We start from the raw sequence: 14,184 nt of genomic DNA on the forward strand, positions 1-14,184 counted from the left end.
GGGCGGGAGGGAGGGAAGCTGGGATCCTTTGGGACGGGAGGGAGGGAAGCTGGGATCCTCCGGGGCGGGATGAGGAAGGTCCGCGCAGCCGGGGGCTCCCCGGGCAGCGCTGGCCGTCGCCGGGCCGGGGGAGATCCATCCCGTGGGGAAGGCGTTTCCTGGAGCCCCTAATCTCTGTGGTGAGGGCATGGCCTGTTTTACGTGGGTTCGTAATCGCTGGGATGGGAAGAAGAGCAGGCGGGGTGTCTTGTGTTCATTATTTCCGGAAATGAGGACGGGCGTGAGTAATAGACAATTAATTAAAGTCAGAAGTGACTCTGTAGAAGTGAAGTACCTTCGGTGAAGGGAAGTGTTCTTATACTGCTTAATTGAGGCTCAGTATTCAGACACAGTGTTTATCTTTACAGGTTTGATGGGTTATCTCCCAAGAAAATTGTGAATATAACTAATTTGCAATGAACTGAGTACTGTTTTTCTGTAAGAAAGATTGAGTTTTCTCTTTGCAAACCTTCCCTCCCAGTACGGAATATGTAATGACCCTATCTCAGTACCTATATGACAGGAAAAATGAGCAGCCTCAAGTAAAGGAAATCCCACCTTCATTTAATCTAGTAATGACCATAAAATATGAGATTTAAAGAAGAAGCTTGTATTAAAGGTCATCAAGAGCCGGTATCCTGTTTGGCTTTTGAGGAGCAAGAGCTTAGTTGAAGATGTTTATTTATTTTTAATACACGCTTCATTTTTTATGTGTGATTTCAATGTCAAGGTTGATAGTTGGTCTTCAGTAGTATATATGATACTGGAGAATAATACTGCTTGAATAGAGTTGAAACATAATGCACATGACATCAAAGATAAGGAAGCAGAGAAAAAACTTAAAAGAGTGAGATTGATCTGATCCCCCCCCCAATCCTCCAGCTGTATTATATTGTTGTATAGCTGACTGTCATAATTGTAGTAGGAAAGAATTTGAGATTATAAATTATGTTTTAGGATTCTCAAAAGAAATTTTAGTTATGCTAGACCATTTTTTAGTAGCTGAAGACATTTGCTCCTTTTTCAGATGGTGTCACAGGTTACTTGAAGCCTAGATGGATGAAAAATAAGTGAAAAGGGAGGCAGTGTTCTGTAGTTATAGAATCTTTTTCTCTATTTTCCCTTGAAAATTTTCTATAGACTACTAATTAGTCTAAAATTTAAGTTTTTCTTCCCCCCCTCATTGTTCTTAGTAGTATTCTTCATAGCTTTCAGTTTCTGTTATTTTTGTTCAGAAGTTCTTATAGGTTATCCTAAGGTTAAGCCTTGATTGCCTGTTTTACAGCTAGCTATAGTATTTTCTAGAGTATCTTTCATTCATGCAATTCTAGAGCTTGCAAATGAGCATAAAGAAGATTATCAGCTGCCCCAAATCCATAAACTAATTTTCGTGTGTGTGCTTGACTGCTAGCCAAGGCCTTGGCTTCTGCTCAATCAGAAAATAAGTGGTTTATACCCATTTCACGCTCTTGAGTTCTTGTGCACTGAGTAAGGGAATTCTCTTGCCAAACACGGTGATGTTAAGTAGAAGTAATTGAGTAAGGGCTTTGGGGGGGTTTATTTCTCTTTGATGTAAGCCTTCTGCTTATTTTTTAGCTATGCTCTTCTCCCTGTGAAGTTGGTGCTCTGAGGGACCTCCACTTACATACAGTTCTGTATTTATTAGAAAAGTAAATACTAGCTTTTGTTATGTTTTGAATAAGTAGAGTTGCTAGGGAATAATTTAACAAAAGGAGATCTCACGACGTCTTAGTTCAGAGTACTACTATCTTTCTGGGGCCCTTTTCCCAGAATGTTTTATTCAGTGTAGTTCTGCATTGTGTTTTATCCCTCGCCGAAGACATCGCTGTGAATGTCACTTAGCAGAAGCATTCATTGAGAGTCCAGTTGTGGTTTAGATTTTGTAAACCCCTTTTTTGGAGATATTTTAAATAATCATATAGCTGAAACATTTTCTTGATATTTTAGTTAACCTGGCAAAGTTCAGTTTGGCACAGAGTGGTTTGAGGGTCTTTCTCTGAGCACTTTTCCTTCGTAGTGGGATATAGCCCCAACCCTTTAGTTACAGTGATTCAAGTCAGTTTGGGCATTTTTAGAATCACATATTTGATTTGTGTGTTTGCTTTGACAATTGACAGTTCTGGGCACTATTTGCAATGTTGTCAAAGTGTGAGAGAGGTGTGTGGGTTACATCAAGGGTGTGTGTTCTTCCCTCCTTACTTTGAGATGGTGGCCTTAAAGGTGATCCTCATTCATTCCAAGAACAAGCCAAAATTGCTAACTTGTAATGTGCCACATACAGACTATTCAAAACCAGCAATTTATCTTTGGTAAATAGCACATTGTAGGTTTCTAAAGTACAGTTTTATCATTGTTTTCACTCAAAGACTATAACTTCTTTATGACAAGCTAACTGCAAGCCTCTAATACATAGTTTTAGTTATAAAAATAATTATTAACTAAACACTTGCCTTCTAATGTTTGTCTTCCAAAAGTGCTAGTGGTGCTAGGAGATGTCTTGCTGCTTGCAGTTACCTGTGATGTATTTTTCTGCATGGCTGTACATCACAAGAATGGGTATCTTGGTCTTAACCTGTAGTTTTTGGTAGGAGAAGCCCCAAAAGAAAAGTATTGTGCCCCTTGTATTTTGATAGGCTAATCATTGTATTTGAGATGTTCCATTGGTTTGGTTTTCAAGTTGTAGCAATGATAGGTGAGAAAGTTTGGGGGAAATTTCCTTCAATTTGATTTTCTGTTTGAAATTTTCAAAGCTTAAATGTATGTGTGGAGAGGGAGATGTCTGCCTTTCTTTTCTTTGAGCTGAAAAGCACAGAAATTCCCCTGTTGTGTCTTACACTGTCTGAGCAGGCTTTCACCCATAAGCAGGCAAGAGAGAATGAGGTATCACCTTTTTTTCCTTCCTCCTTCCCCAAAATCTACCCTCCAGGGCAGGGAAAGAAGCAACCTTTTGTGGCACGTCTGTATATTATTTCTAAAGGAAAAGTTCTTGAACCCATCTCCTGTCAGTTTTCAGAAGGCTTCATAAGACAAAATCTCAAGAGAAAATTAGCAGGGAACTGTTGGAATGGCCTCAGATCTTTGGTGGTAAATGTTGTAACAAGAGGTAAACTTACAGTGATAAGAGTATGGTCAGAAATTATTGCCTGCAGAGGAAGTTACCAAATAGGAAGCTACTGAGCGCTTGTAGGCAGAAGTGCAAAATAACTTGGATTAGAGGCTGGCAGTTATCACAGTCATCATAAAAAAGATTATGTTGTTTGGGTGGGAAGAATGGCAGTACATGATATACCCGAACCTGAGAAATATACAGGGTGTTATCTGTAAAGGATAAATTGCTCTGTCTTTGAATTGCTCAGTGCTCTGAATATCTCAGCCTTCTTATCTAAAAATGTAATTTGCAACCTTGCTTGATGCCTTTTCCTTGAAAGGAAATGTTGCATGTATAAGTTCCTGGAAAGCACTTGAAACTGATGGTTTTACTATCAAAGTATTAGTGAATGTGTGGTCTTAGCCACATTCTGATCCCGGTTACTTTAAACTTGTGCACATTAAAATAATACAATTTGTAGTAACTCTAAGTCTGTGATGTTTGCTGATGGCTGTTTTTTTCTATCAACTATTGTTTAGTGAAGCATCCTGCAAAAAAAGAGAGGATTATTTGGAATGGCCTGAATATTTTATGGCAGTAGCTTTTCTGTCAGCACAAAGAAGTAAGGATCCAAGCTCTCAGGTAAGAAGGCAACATATAATAATAAGATAACCTAATCTATATTGTCTATCACATCAGATGTACACATAGCGGTTTCAGGAATTTCTTAATAAAAGTTATTTCCGTGTGTAGCTGTTCAGCTTTTAACATAGTCAGCACCTTCTCTTACAGAAATTCTCTTATTGGGCCTGACCTCGTATGTATAATTCTGTGTACATTTGTAGCTTGGAGTTTTATAAATCATCTTTTCATCTGGAAGTTAAAATAACACATGCATTTTGTCTCCTTTTTCCAGTAAATATAGTCACTTTTAGAGGAGGATAAAACTGCTGGAAGTTTTAGGTTGAAATTTTTTAAGACACAACATTTTACAAGTTTCTTTTCCTCACCTGTAAGAGTATTTGTTTGTTATTGGGTTGATTGGAGTTTTCTTCTAGTTTGTTCCTCCCTCAGGATCCCCTGTTTCCTATACTTCACTGTCTGTTTCCATTTTTCACATGTTTCATGTGCCTCTGTTCAATATTTTTCAATATTGATTTCAGGTGATTGATACAGCTCCTGAAACATGCTGTTTGTTCTGCAGGATCCCGTCATCCTGTTAGTCATCACCCTTTGTGTGGAAAAAAATCAGGAAGCAAATCACAGAAAAATAATCTGTTCACTTCCTTCTGTCCATTAGAGCACTTAGCTCTCTGAAGGTTATTCACCTGGGGTTAAAGTTTTGTTACCCAAGGGCTGGTTGAGAAACACCTTGTGCAAATTAAAATTAGTACTATTGCAATTTCAGCAAATAATATAGGCAGAAAACATGAAAATGGGACACATCATCATTCTTTAAGAGTCTCTTTGTAGACTTAGGTTGAAGCAATAAAGGGTGAGAGTTAAAAGGTTTGGAATTTTAGTGCATGTTTGCAACCAGCCACAAAGTCTTGTGAGGCCAGCATAAGCCAACACTTGTATTTCTGTTACGTCTCTCATAACTTTTCTTCTGCTCACGTTGCTCATACTGCTGCTGGGAAAGCTAGTTTGGGGAGCTGAACTTATGTGTTTACTAGGGCTCATTCAGTGCTGTTTCTGCTCCCTGAACTAGGTTATTTCACTGTTCACAAGGAACAGTGCTGGCAGGCTGGCATGGGAACAGCATGACCAAAGGGGGAGCAGAGTTACATCTGCCCTGGCTTATTTCAAAGCCCCACCAGTTAGGTACAATTGTAACCCTGCTTACTAGATGGTGTGACTTAATATATTAAGTGAAGCTTGAATCTCTTAATGAAAGTCGTAGGACTGACTATTCATGTCTCCTTTTCATTGTTGACACATTGTTTTGCATGCTGTTGATACTATGTAAATCTGATTTTATTTAGGTTGGTGCCTGCATTGTAAATTCAGAAAACAAGATTGTTGGAATTGGATACAATGGGATGCCTAATGGTTGCAGCGATGATGTACTACCCTGGACAAGAACAGGAGCAAATAGACTAGACACAAAATATCCTTATGGTAAGGCTTCTTGTGGTTGGCAGGTTAGACTTGTGATGTCTGTATCTATGAAGGTTCAACTGGTAAAGTATCAATCAGTTTTTCTTCCCCTCACTTGATATTGATAATGTGCCCATATGTGGTACACCAGGATAAAAATCAGTCTTTTTGAAGGACTGACTTCCTGGTGAAATAGGTTCAAAAATATTAGCCATTTTTGGATTGGGTAGTGAAAGCCTGTAAACATGAAGCAGCTCATTAGCACTCAGTTGCAGTGCATGCAGATAAGTGCTGATTCTGTGTGTTTGTCTGCACAGAAATTACAGTGTGTGTATATGTAAAACAAGTAATTGGGTCTAAAATACAGGTATTGAAATTATAAACTCCAGTTGTTGTGGGAATTTTCCATTTCAGGTGTTGATGACATAGGTTGTATACACTATGAAGAAGCTGAATATTTGTCTTGAAGTCTGTATGCCATAGGTCAACCCTTCTATGGGTGAGGTGACTTTCATTGTTTATTTCAGCCTCTGTTTTGATTCTCATTTACTAAGTGGACAAAAGGAGCAAAGAGGAAGGATGGTTTCATGGTAAATGTGGTTGAGTGCTGCTTTGGATCTTGCCTCTGTCATAGCAGTAGGCATAGTTTGGCCTTCTCTAAGTTATTTAAAGGGCCCTTAGTGAAATTTGGTGCACCTAACAGCAGGGCTGGCTCTTCTGGATCAGGTGTGGTTTGCAGGAACTAGGGAGACTGGGCTGCCTTGTGGCCTGCAGTGTGGGGAAGGGACCTTGGTGAGGACTGGTAAGAGACCATAGAGTCCCCATACTTCCTTAAGTCCCCCTTCATCTTTCTGTACCCACTCCAGCTCCTGCTGCACGTCTGTGTGTGACACCAATGCAGCAGAAGCCACAGGCACAGAAAAAACAGAGCTTCTTCATCCTATGCTGCATCTCAGCCTGTCCTGAGCTCAGGAATGGCAGAGCAGAGAAACACAAAAGAGAGAATCAGAGCCTTGGGAAATTTTCTTTCTCTCTGTGTGGGTAGGGGAAAGTCAGGACAAGAGTTCACGTTTTGGAGAGAAATACTGACTCTTTTCCAGTGACCAGTATTTATCTCTGTCTACTATTTCTGTTTCTTACTTGTAACTTTAACAATTGGTGTGATAGAGAAATTAAACTTGCATGAGTTTTGACATAGCCTGAGCTCACTCAGAGCTCTTTCTAAAAACCATTTTTTGGATTTTCTATAGCATTGAAGTGAAAGATGATATGCAGTGGCTCAGCACATAATTCATCAGTTTGATATTTTTGACTTCTTAAAACCCCAGTACTTTGTCCTTGTTCACTTCACCAATTTATTATAAAACCTCTAGTGGTAATTCTTAAGCTCAAGACCATTTCATATTATTTTTTGTAACAGGTGTTTTCCCAATATAGAGCCAAATTTGAAGCCTGCTCTGAGCCACTGGTTTTACATATAGTGCTGTGACTATAATGGTACAACTTAGTATGACTGCTCTTTGTTTATAGGGTGAGGAAACAAGTGTTAGCCCATTGATTAAATATAAAGCACTGAAAACAGAATATTGATTTTGGTTGAATTTTTATGCTGCTGTAAGGTCTCAGTTCTGAGCTAAAATCAGCGTGGGTGGTCTCTGGCATCGGATCATGTTCCAGGCACTCAAATCTGAGCCGACCAGTTTAAAATGAAAGTACTGTGAGGAATCGTTGTACAAGATGATGTGAGAATTTTTTTCTTTTTGTTAACTCTGACTGTAGAAGATGAGGAGCATGTGATGTTTAAAAAATGAGCTAACTAGAGACAGCTTGGAGTGCTGAGTTGATTTCCAGGAGTTGGTTTAACTACTGCCCTTCCCCCCATTATCTTAGTCTTCACCTCATTAAAAAAATCACAACTTTGTAACACAAAGTGTCTGCTGTGATGAATAAACAACCTATTTTGTAATTCACAGATCATTTAAACTCTAGCAATATCTTATTAATCTTGATAGCACAGTTGACAGACCAGACAAGTATATATATAAAAAAAATCTTCTGTTTAAAAAAATTCTTCGTAGATGCAGAGACACATAGAATTGCTGCTAAAATCTCATTAAACTGTCATTTTTCCTTTCTCCTTTTGCTAATCATCACAGCATTTGTGTAAATTGAACTTTTTATCCTTGCATCTTCCTGACTGGCTTGTTCAGAGACAGTGCAATCTTACTGTGAGCTCCATTAGCTAACCACAGGACTGATGGCACTTCCATCACTGCAGTGTAGCTTATTAGATGAAGCCGTGGTAATAGTGCATGTACCACCACACTAAGTTGGAAGATGTCTTCTGGAGCTACTTCATGCATCTGCAGTGCTACAGAAAAGGTCTGGGGCTGGATCTGAGTGCTGACCATCTGGTCCTGGGCACTCTTGTGGGTTAGCCATACGCACTTAGCTCACTTCCCGTGTTTTGCACCGCTCTTAGTAACTTTCTCCAGAACAAAGCTTCACTATTGCTCTTCCAGTGGTGTTCTGGAGGGCAGGGTGGAAAAAAGACTGCAAAGAAAACAGTCATCAGGTATAGGCTTAGAATGCAAAGCCTGCTGAGATGGTGTGCTTAACCCTCCTCCTTCCCTCAGGCATACTGGCAGATATGCAACACATACTCTGTTTCATGCTCTGAAAATCCCTCTCTGGTGGGCTGCACAAGAGTCTTCTCACTTCTTTATGCACTTTGAACTGAGACATACAGAATAACTGTGTGGTGTCACGGGACTCTGGACCTGGAGGAAACTGAGGCCTGAGGGCAGTGTGTTGCTGATGGAGCCCCAAGATGAGCGTGAGGCAGTCTGTGCCAATTGGCCTCAGGGCCAGGGGTCAGTCCCTGGCCCTGTCTGTGTTTAGTAGCATAGACATAGTAGAGGATTGGACCCAGAGGCAATCTTTGCAGAACGGTGTTAGGTGATCCTGTAATAAATTTATTGAGCTCCAGAAGAACTGATGGATGCCCTGACCCTACAGCTCTGGTCAGATTTACTGTTTCATGGCTAAAAATCTTCCAATTTCCACCCTAAATTTATTTGTGGTTAGTTTTTAGGTTCTTGCATGTGCCAGCAATGTTCTTTCAGCTTTTCTCGTGGTTAACCCTTCCTCCTTCCCTGTGCACTTACTGATAACCTTTTGAACGTCTGTTGTGAGGTTAAACCAGTCCTGTCACTCTTGAATTTTGCTGTATCTTGAAACTTGTTGGTTTGAAATTGACCTTGGTTACCTTGGTCTTGGTTACCTATGTCTGCTGCAATATACTGTATGTATCTATCTCACACCCTCAAGTGTGGGTTCTGCTCAGCTCACTGTTAGGGGCAGTGTTGTGCTTGATTAGGAAATCCAGGTGTAACCTGAGCTACTACTGAGAGAAGGCATCAAAATGTGGTAGCTAGTGTTCACCTTTCCTTAGAGGATGCAAATATTTGCAGGGCATTTGGATATTACAGGAATAGTGACATGGATCACATGTACTGGTACTGTGCATTCCTTATGAGACTCTTGAAGTGGATGGAGGCTCTTCCTTCTGCTTGTGGTGTATATTTGAACAGTATAGCCTTGGTATGTCAGAAAGCACAGAATGTTCTGCAGGGTGCCATTTTTCACAGCACAAAATCAAGATGTCATCATTATGTTGGAACTGGCTCCAGGCTGCCAGTCAGTAACAGCAGCAGGGATGTGTCTGCGCACACGAGAGGAATGGAAGGCCAGTTTTACTAAGATTAAAAGTACTTCCTGAAGCATTGTGTTCAGTACTATGTGCAGAAGCTTCTTAGTAATTAGGCAAAATTCTGATTTTCAGAGTCAAAAATGTGCCCTCTGTTTCTGTTAGATGAATCTGAGGATTTGTTGATGCTCAGTTTCCTCTCACCAATCATTTACAATGCTACATTTTTGTCCTATTAACGCAAATCTTCCCACTAAATCTAGTTGCTGTGCTCCTGTTATGCCCTCTGTCTCCACTGTAATCTAAGAACATCCATTTGACAACCAGTCTCTAATTAAGGGTTTTAAATTAAAATGACTGGCAAATTTAGAAACCTCTGAGCAATACAGAAAATATTGAGTAAGTATGCTTACAAATATTTGTACAGGTTCAAATATGATAAAATATGTGCTGTGGCAAAAAGTATGCTCTAATTGAACAGTACCTGCTGTGTAGAATGAAACAAACTGTTATCAACATTTCCTTGTGTTAGGATTATGAACTTTTTGTCAATTTTTCAGAGAAATGAACACTCAACAATATTCAGGCAAATGTTAGTTTTGTAGAAGCTGTTATTTTGACAGCACAAAATTTGATCATGCACTCTGAGGAAGTGTGATGCTCTCTCTCCAATTGGCAGTGCAAAGATGAGGCTTCAGCTGGGAAGGGGATCTATAGGAGATGGTCTCCACTTCCAGCCACTCACTCTCGTCCTGCATGGATTTTTGTCCAATTCTGGTGTCATACATCAAACCTGTGAAAGTTTGGAGATTTAGAAACAGCAGTTCCTCTTGTTCTACTTGCCTGCTAAGAAACAACTCTGTGTTCTGCTGAGAGTAGAACCAGCTTGGAGCAGGATGGGAGAAGCTGTGAAATAGGGTGGGTTAGCTAATGCTGCTCACATTTTGAGAGGTGTTTCTCTGGTCTGACCCAGCAAGTTTTGTGATGTTCATAAATGGCTGAGTGGTTCCCAGCTTCACTTCCCTGTTCTTGTGGAAGAAAGCTGTGAGGCTGGGGTTCCATTTTTCCTTCTGCAGTTTGAGGAGGCTGGGCCTCCCAACAAATCTGCTGCTATCCTTGCCTCTGTGCCCTGACCACAGCAGCTTCCTCTTCAGCACGGAGAGGGAGAGAGAGAGAACAGCAGGAAGGGCTGAGGGCAGTGCCAGCCCAGCATCAGTGTCCTGCCTGCCCTTAATGAAGTGACCAGCAACCATCCCATGCTTTCAAAAAGGCTGAGAAAAATAGATGTCATTCTACAAATTCCAGATCCATCAACCACTGCCCCCAGTGGTTGTCACTCCAGACTCCATTCCTTAAATTAATGTTTTGATATCTTCTGGGATCCTTGCTGTGTTCAGTGTCAGCGTTCCAGCAAGTAACGGATAACAAAATTCTTAGTCTGGCTCACTTAGTAATTAATAGCACTAAAAAGTTATTCTCCCTATTCTTTCCTCTGATTGCTTCTTTAAAAGGTCTTTAAAGTTATGGTGGTCCTTAGCATACTCTTCATCAAGCATGTAAGCCTTTAAACAGTATTAAGCACCTTGACTAGTTTTGTGGTTGTCATGAAATTGCTAGTCAGAACATGTTCAGAGTGTGGGAAGAGTATTTCTGACTCTGCAACCCACTGGGAACATGCTCATGGTAAGTGTTCAATCCTGAAAAGTTACCATTTATAGGGTAAGCAGGGGTCTCTTATTTACAGGTGAGCTTAAGGATGAGTGCTACCTCAGCTATGCAACACGAACCAGCATGCAATGAGAAGAGATAGAAACACTAGCAGTTAATACTACCAGTAATGAAGCAGTCATTCTTTGGCTTTTTTCCTTTTTTCCCCTCTCATGAACCTAGTAGCAGGTGGTGGGAATGTCAGAACACACACTTAACTTCTCGTTGCATGGTTATTTCTTCAGCTAATGAAGCCTTTTGAGAATACGTTTCAAGCTACTTCTCCAGAATGGAAACCAGTGTTGTGGACCTGATATTATGTTGGCTACATGTGAATATTCTTTTTTTAAAAACCAAAGCTTTCGAGTCCCTCATAGGGTGTTGTAAAAATTCTTAGTTTTACTAGTCTGCCTAAAGATGCAGTTTTCGGAATTCTGAACACTGCGCACCTGTGAAAGGTTATTTTAAGTTAGCTTCTTACTATCTCAGAGAGAACAATTTGTAACTATTAGCAGGAGCTCTTAACAGCTTAGAAAACTTCATAACACCCCAAATGTAAACTAGTTAGTCATTAACAAGAAGGATTTTGGACTTCTGTATTTGTTTTCTGTCTCTAAAAAAAAAGGAGGTCTATAAGAAAAATCTGGGGATCATAGATCTATCTTACCTGGTCAATGTCTATTTGTCAGAGAGAGGTGAATATAAGTAAGAGGGAATTAAGAGTGGTGGGACAAAGCCTAAAAATACTTGTCTGATGCCAGCAGCTTCTTAAGAACCATCTGGCATAATAACCCTTTATAAGTAGCACACGTCTAGGGAGATGTATAAAACAAAGATGTGTTTCCCAGAATATACTTTCAAATCACAGCAACTGAGAGAAAATGGTTTGGTATTTAATAGCCCAGTACACCAAAAAAGTAATACTGGATGGAAAATTATGACCTCTGGAGTTAGTGCAAGGTTCTGGTCCTGTACTAGTTTCTGCAATAAGTTCAGTAAGAAATACTTGGTTAGGCACATGAAAAATGTTACCTAATTTTCTATCTGAAAAGAAAACTTGCTGGGTTTGTTGTAGACTTAAGTACTTTTTGTCTTGGAATGATTTGTCTGTTTCTTATTGCTGTCTCTGCATCTTCTGTCCACGTGGGATAGTTGTAATTTTTCTTCAGATTGTGTGAAGATGGTCAGGAGGCAAAATTTATGGTTTTCCCTTGCTCCAACTGTTTATCTTCTATAAGTTATTCTTGGCCTGATCTTATTTTTGCTTGGGAAGAGGTTTGTTGTTGAAAGTTTGTAGAAGTCTGCCAAAAGAACCTTTTTCTCTCATTAGTGCAGGAAGGAAACTTGTTGCAGTACTAATAATGAAACTTGTCTGGTTTTACAGCTGAAGATTTCTGAGTTTTAGTGAAGGAAAAATATTTACTAAAGCATTAGTTTTGTTTCTTTTTTAGTTTTGGGAGCCTTTGAAAGCATATTTCTTTCTGGATGTCTTCTATATTTTAAACTGCTGCCTAGAACACAAATATATTGTTCAAAGAAACTTAAAAATTATGTTTCTGTCCTGCTGACATAACCCCTACTTCCAGTTGTGGAAATTATGTCACTCTTTTACTCAGTCCTCTGTAGCCCCAGAAAAATAATTCTCTGACTATTTATTGTAAAGGCTTTATAAGATTGGTGCAACTTAGTAATGCACTTGGAGTTCAACATATTTTCTGGATTTTCTAAATGTCTAGGTTCATATAACTGCATCTCTCATACACTTTATGGTATATATTTAAAATACAGTGTGACCCAATAACAGTTGCAATAGAAACAGTAAAAATGAAAGAAGCCTTAATGTGATGGTTCTTGGCTCTCTTGGCTGTTTTTTTTTCTTTTTCAATTTCCTGGTTTTTGTGTTGGTTTCTGGCCTTACTGGTTATGAGAAGGTATGTGGACAGCATAACATGGGCGTGGTGGAAGCCAATACTGAGCTTTCTTTTGCAAGTTTGGTCCTTTGTGACTTGCTTGCATGGGAAAGTTTGTGTGCTGTAAGTTAGGCTGTAAATTTGTAGTGCATTAGCTGTTGTATAGAAAATTCCATGTAGACATTTAGCCCATATGGAAAACATTTCCATTCAGCAATGATTCCTGTGTGTTGAAGGTACTGCACTCAGTTATTTGTGTGGTGAGATCATTCACACAGAGGTCAGCATATAGCACCAAGTTTGCTATGAAGTTGTGCTGTGCAACTTGGTCTGTTTTAATTTTCACATGGGCACAAGGGAGAAGAAAACGACTTTTTGAAAAAATCTGTTCTTCAAAACAAGCAGTAGAAAACCTCCTTAAGTTGTCTGCACATGCAGATCTCTAAATGATCTCAAACCCACACCACACTTCAGCATCTGTTTAAGAAGTCAGGGCAGCAGGCAGTTTCTTAGTAGGTAGGTGTATAAATTATGCAACTTGCTGTTATCCCTAGGAGTAAACAGGAAGTTCTTGCAGATATCCTAATGTTTTTTTCAGAGCTTGAAAGTGGACTACACAGAAACTGTGCTCTTCTCAGCTGTGTTGGTAACACGTTAGATAATCTGCTCTGTACTCATTATAAACACTGGTGCTGTCTGTCCTGAAAGAGCTGTTGTGTTGTGGTGGAGCAAGGCAGGATGGTCCATTGCTGCCTGGCCTGTCTCAAATCCATGGAGAAATATAGGACTTTGTTTTCCTGCTTATGAAGTCTGGCACCTTTTAATGAGCAGTAAAGTCACTCTAATATTGAAGCTGGATGTTTTTATGGCCGAGTGTATCTTGTGTATTCTGGGGGTGGGAGAATCCTGCAGCAGTGCTGAACCTTTCTGAGGCCCAGAGGACAGAGCTGCTCAGTTTTACTTGGCCATTCTGCTGCCTTTAAGAGTGCACAGAGCGCTCCTACAACCATAAGACTGTTCCTATCTGTGCATGTAAACACATAAATGAGCTGTTTTATACTGGCAGTTAGGTACTCCAGAGAGTTGTGAAGCTGTGAGATATTGCTTCACTAAGGGTGGTTGCAATGGCTTGGCCCACAGCCTAAGGCTTTGTTGCCTGCAATAGGTGTTAGCAAATGGCAGTGCTAATGCACTTAATGATATCATTACTAATCAGCAGCCTGGTCAGAACAATTGACCTTCATTGATCTTGGTATTTCTGCTTTTATTTCTTTCTCTGCTCTTTATGATAAGCTGTGCAAGCTATTTGCCTTTGAATATAATGCAAGCAATTATATTGTAACACTTTAATTTTAGTTTGACCAATTTATTTAATGATCAGTATTATGAATTGTTTCTTCCCTTTTTTAATCAGTGTGCCATGCTGAATTGAATGCCATCATGAACAAAAACTCAGCTGATGTGAAAGGCTGCAGCATGTATGTTGCCTTATTTCCATGTAATGAATGTGCAAAGCTCATCATCCAGGCAGGTAAGCAGTAGTGCCAGCTTGCTTTTTCAGGGCTGCAGTGCTGCCTGCTCATTGGCATCTTCTAATAGATGTATTTGAT

The 14,184-nt window shown here is 39.8% G+C and overlaps 1 protein-coding gene across 1 annotated transcript in view; it reads left to right on the top strand.

The window, feature by feature from the left end:
• The window catches only part of DCTD (dCMP deaminase), a 58,711-nt gene that overhangs the window by 40,065 nt on the left and 4,462 nt on the right, over positions 1-14,184 (top strand). Inside the window, exons 3-5 of the mRNA XM_014311957.2 lie at positions 3,688-3,790; positions 5,134-5,269; positions 13,989-14,105. Coding sequence (XP_014167432.1) covers positions 3,740-3,790; positions 5,134-5,269; positions 13,989-14,105 — 304 coding nt within the window. The 5' untranslated portion in view covers positions 3,688-3,739. The remainder of the gene's footprint in view (positions 1-3,687; positions 3,791-5,133; positions 5,270-13,988; positions 14,106-14,184) is intronic.

Source organism: Geospiza fortis, unplaced genomic scaffold (genome assembly GCF_000277835.1).
Source record: "Geospiza fortis unplaced genomic scaffold, GeoFor_1.0 scaffold40, whole genome shotgun sequence".
NCBI lineage: Eukaryota > Metazoa > Chordata > Aves > Passeriformes > Thraupidae > Geospiza > Geospiza fortis.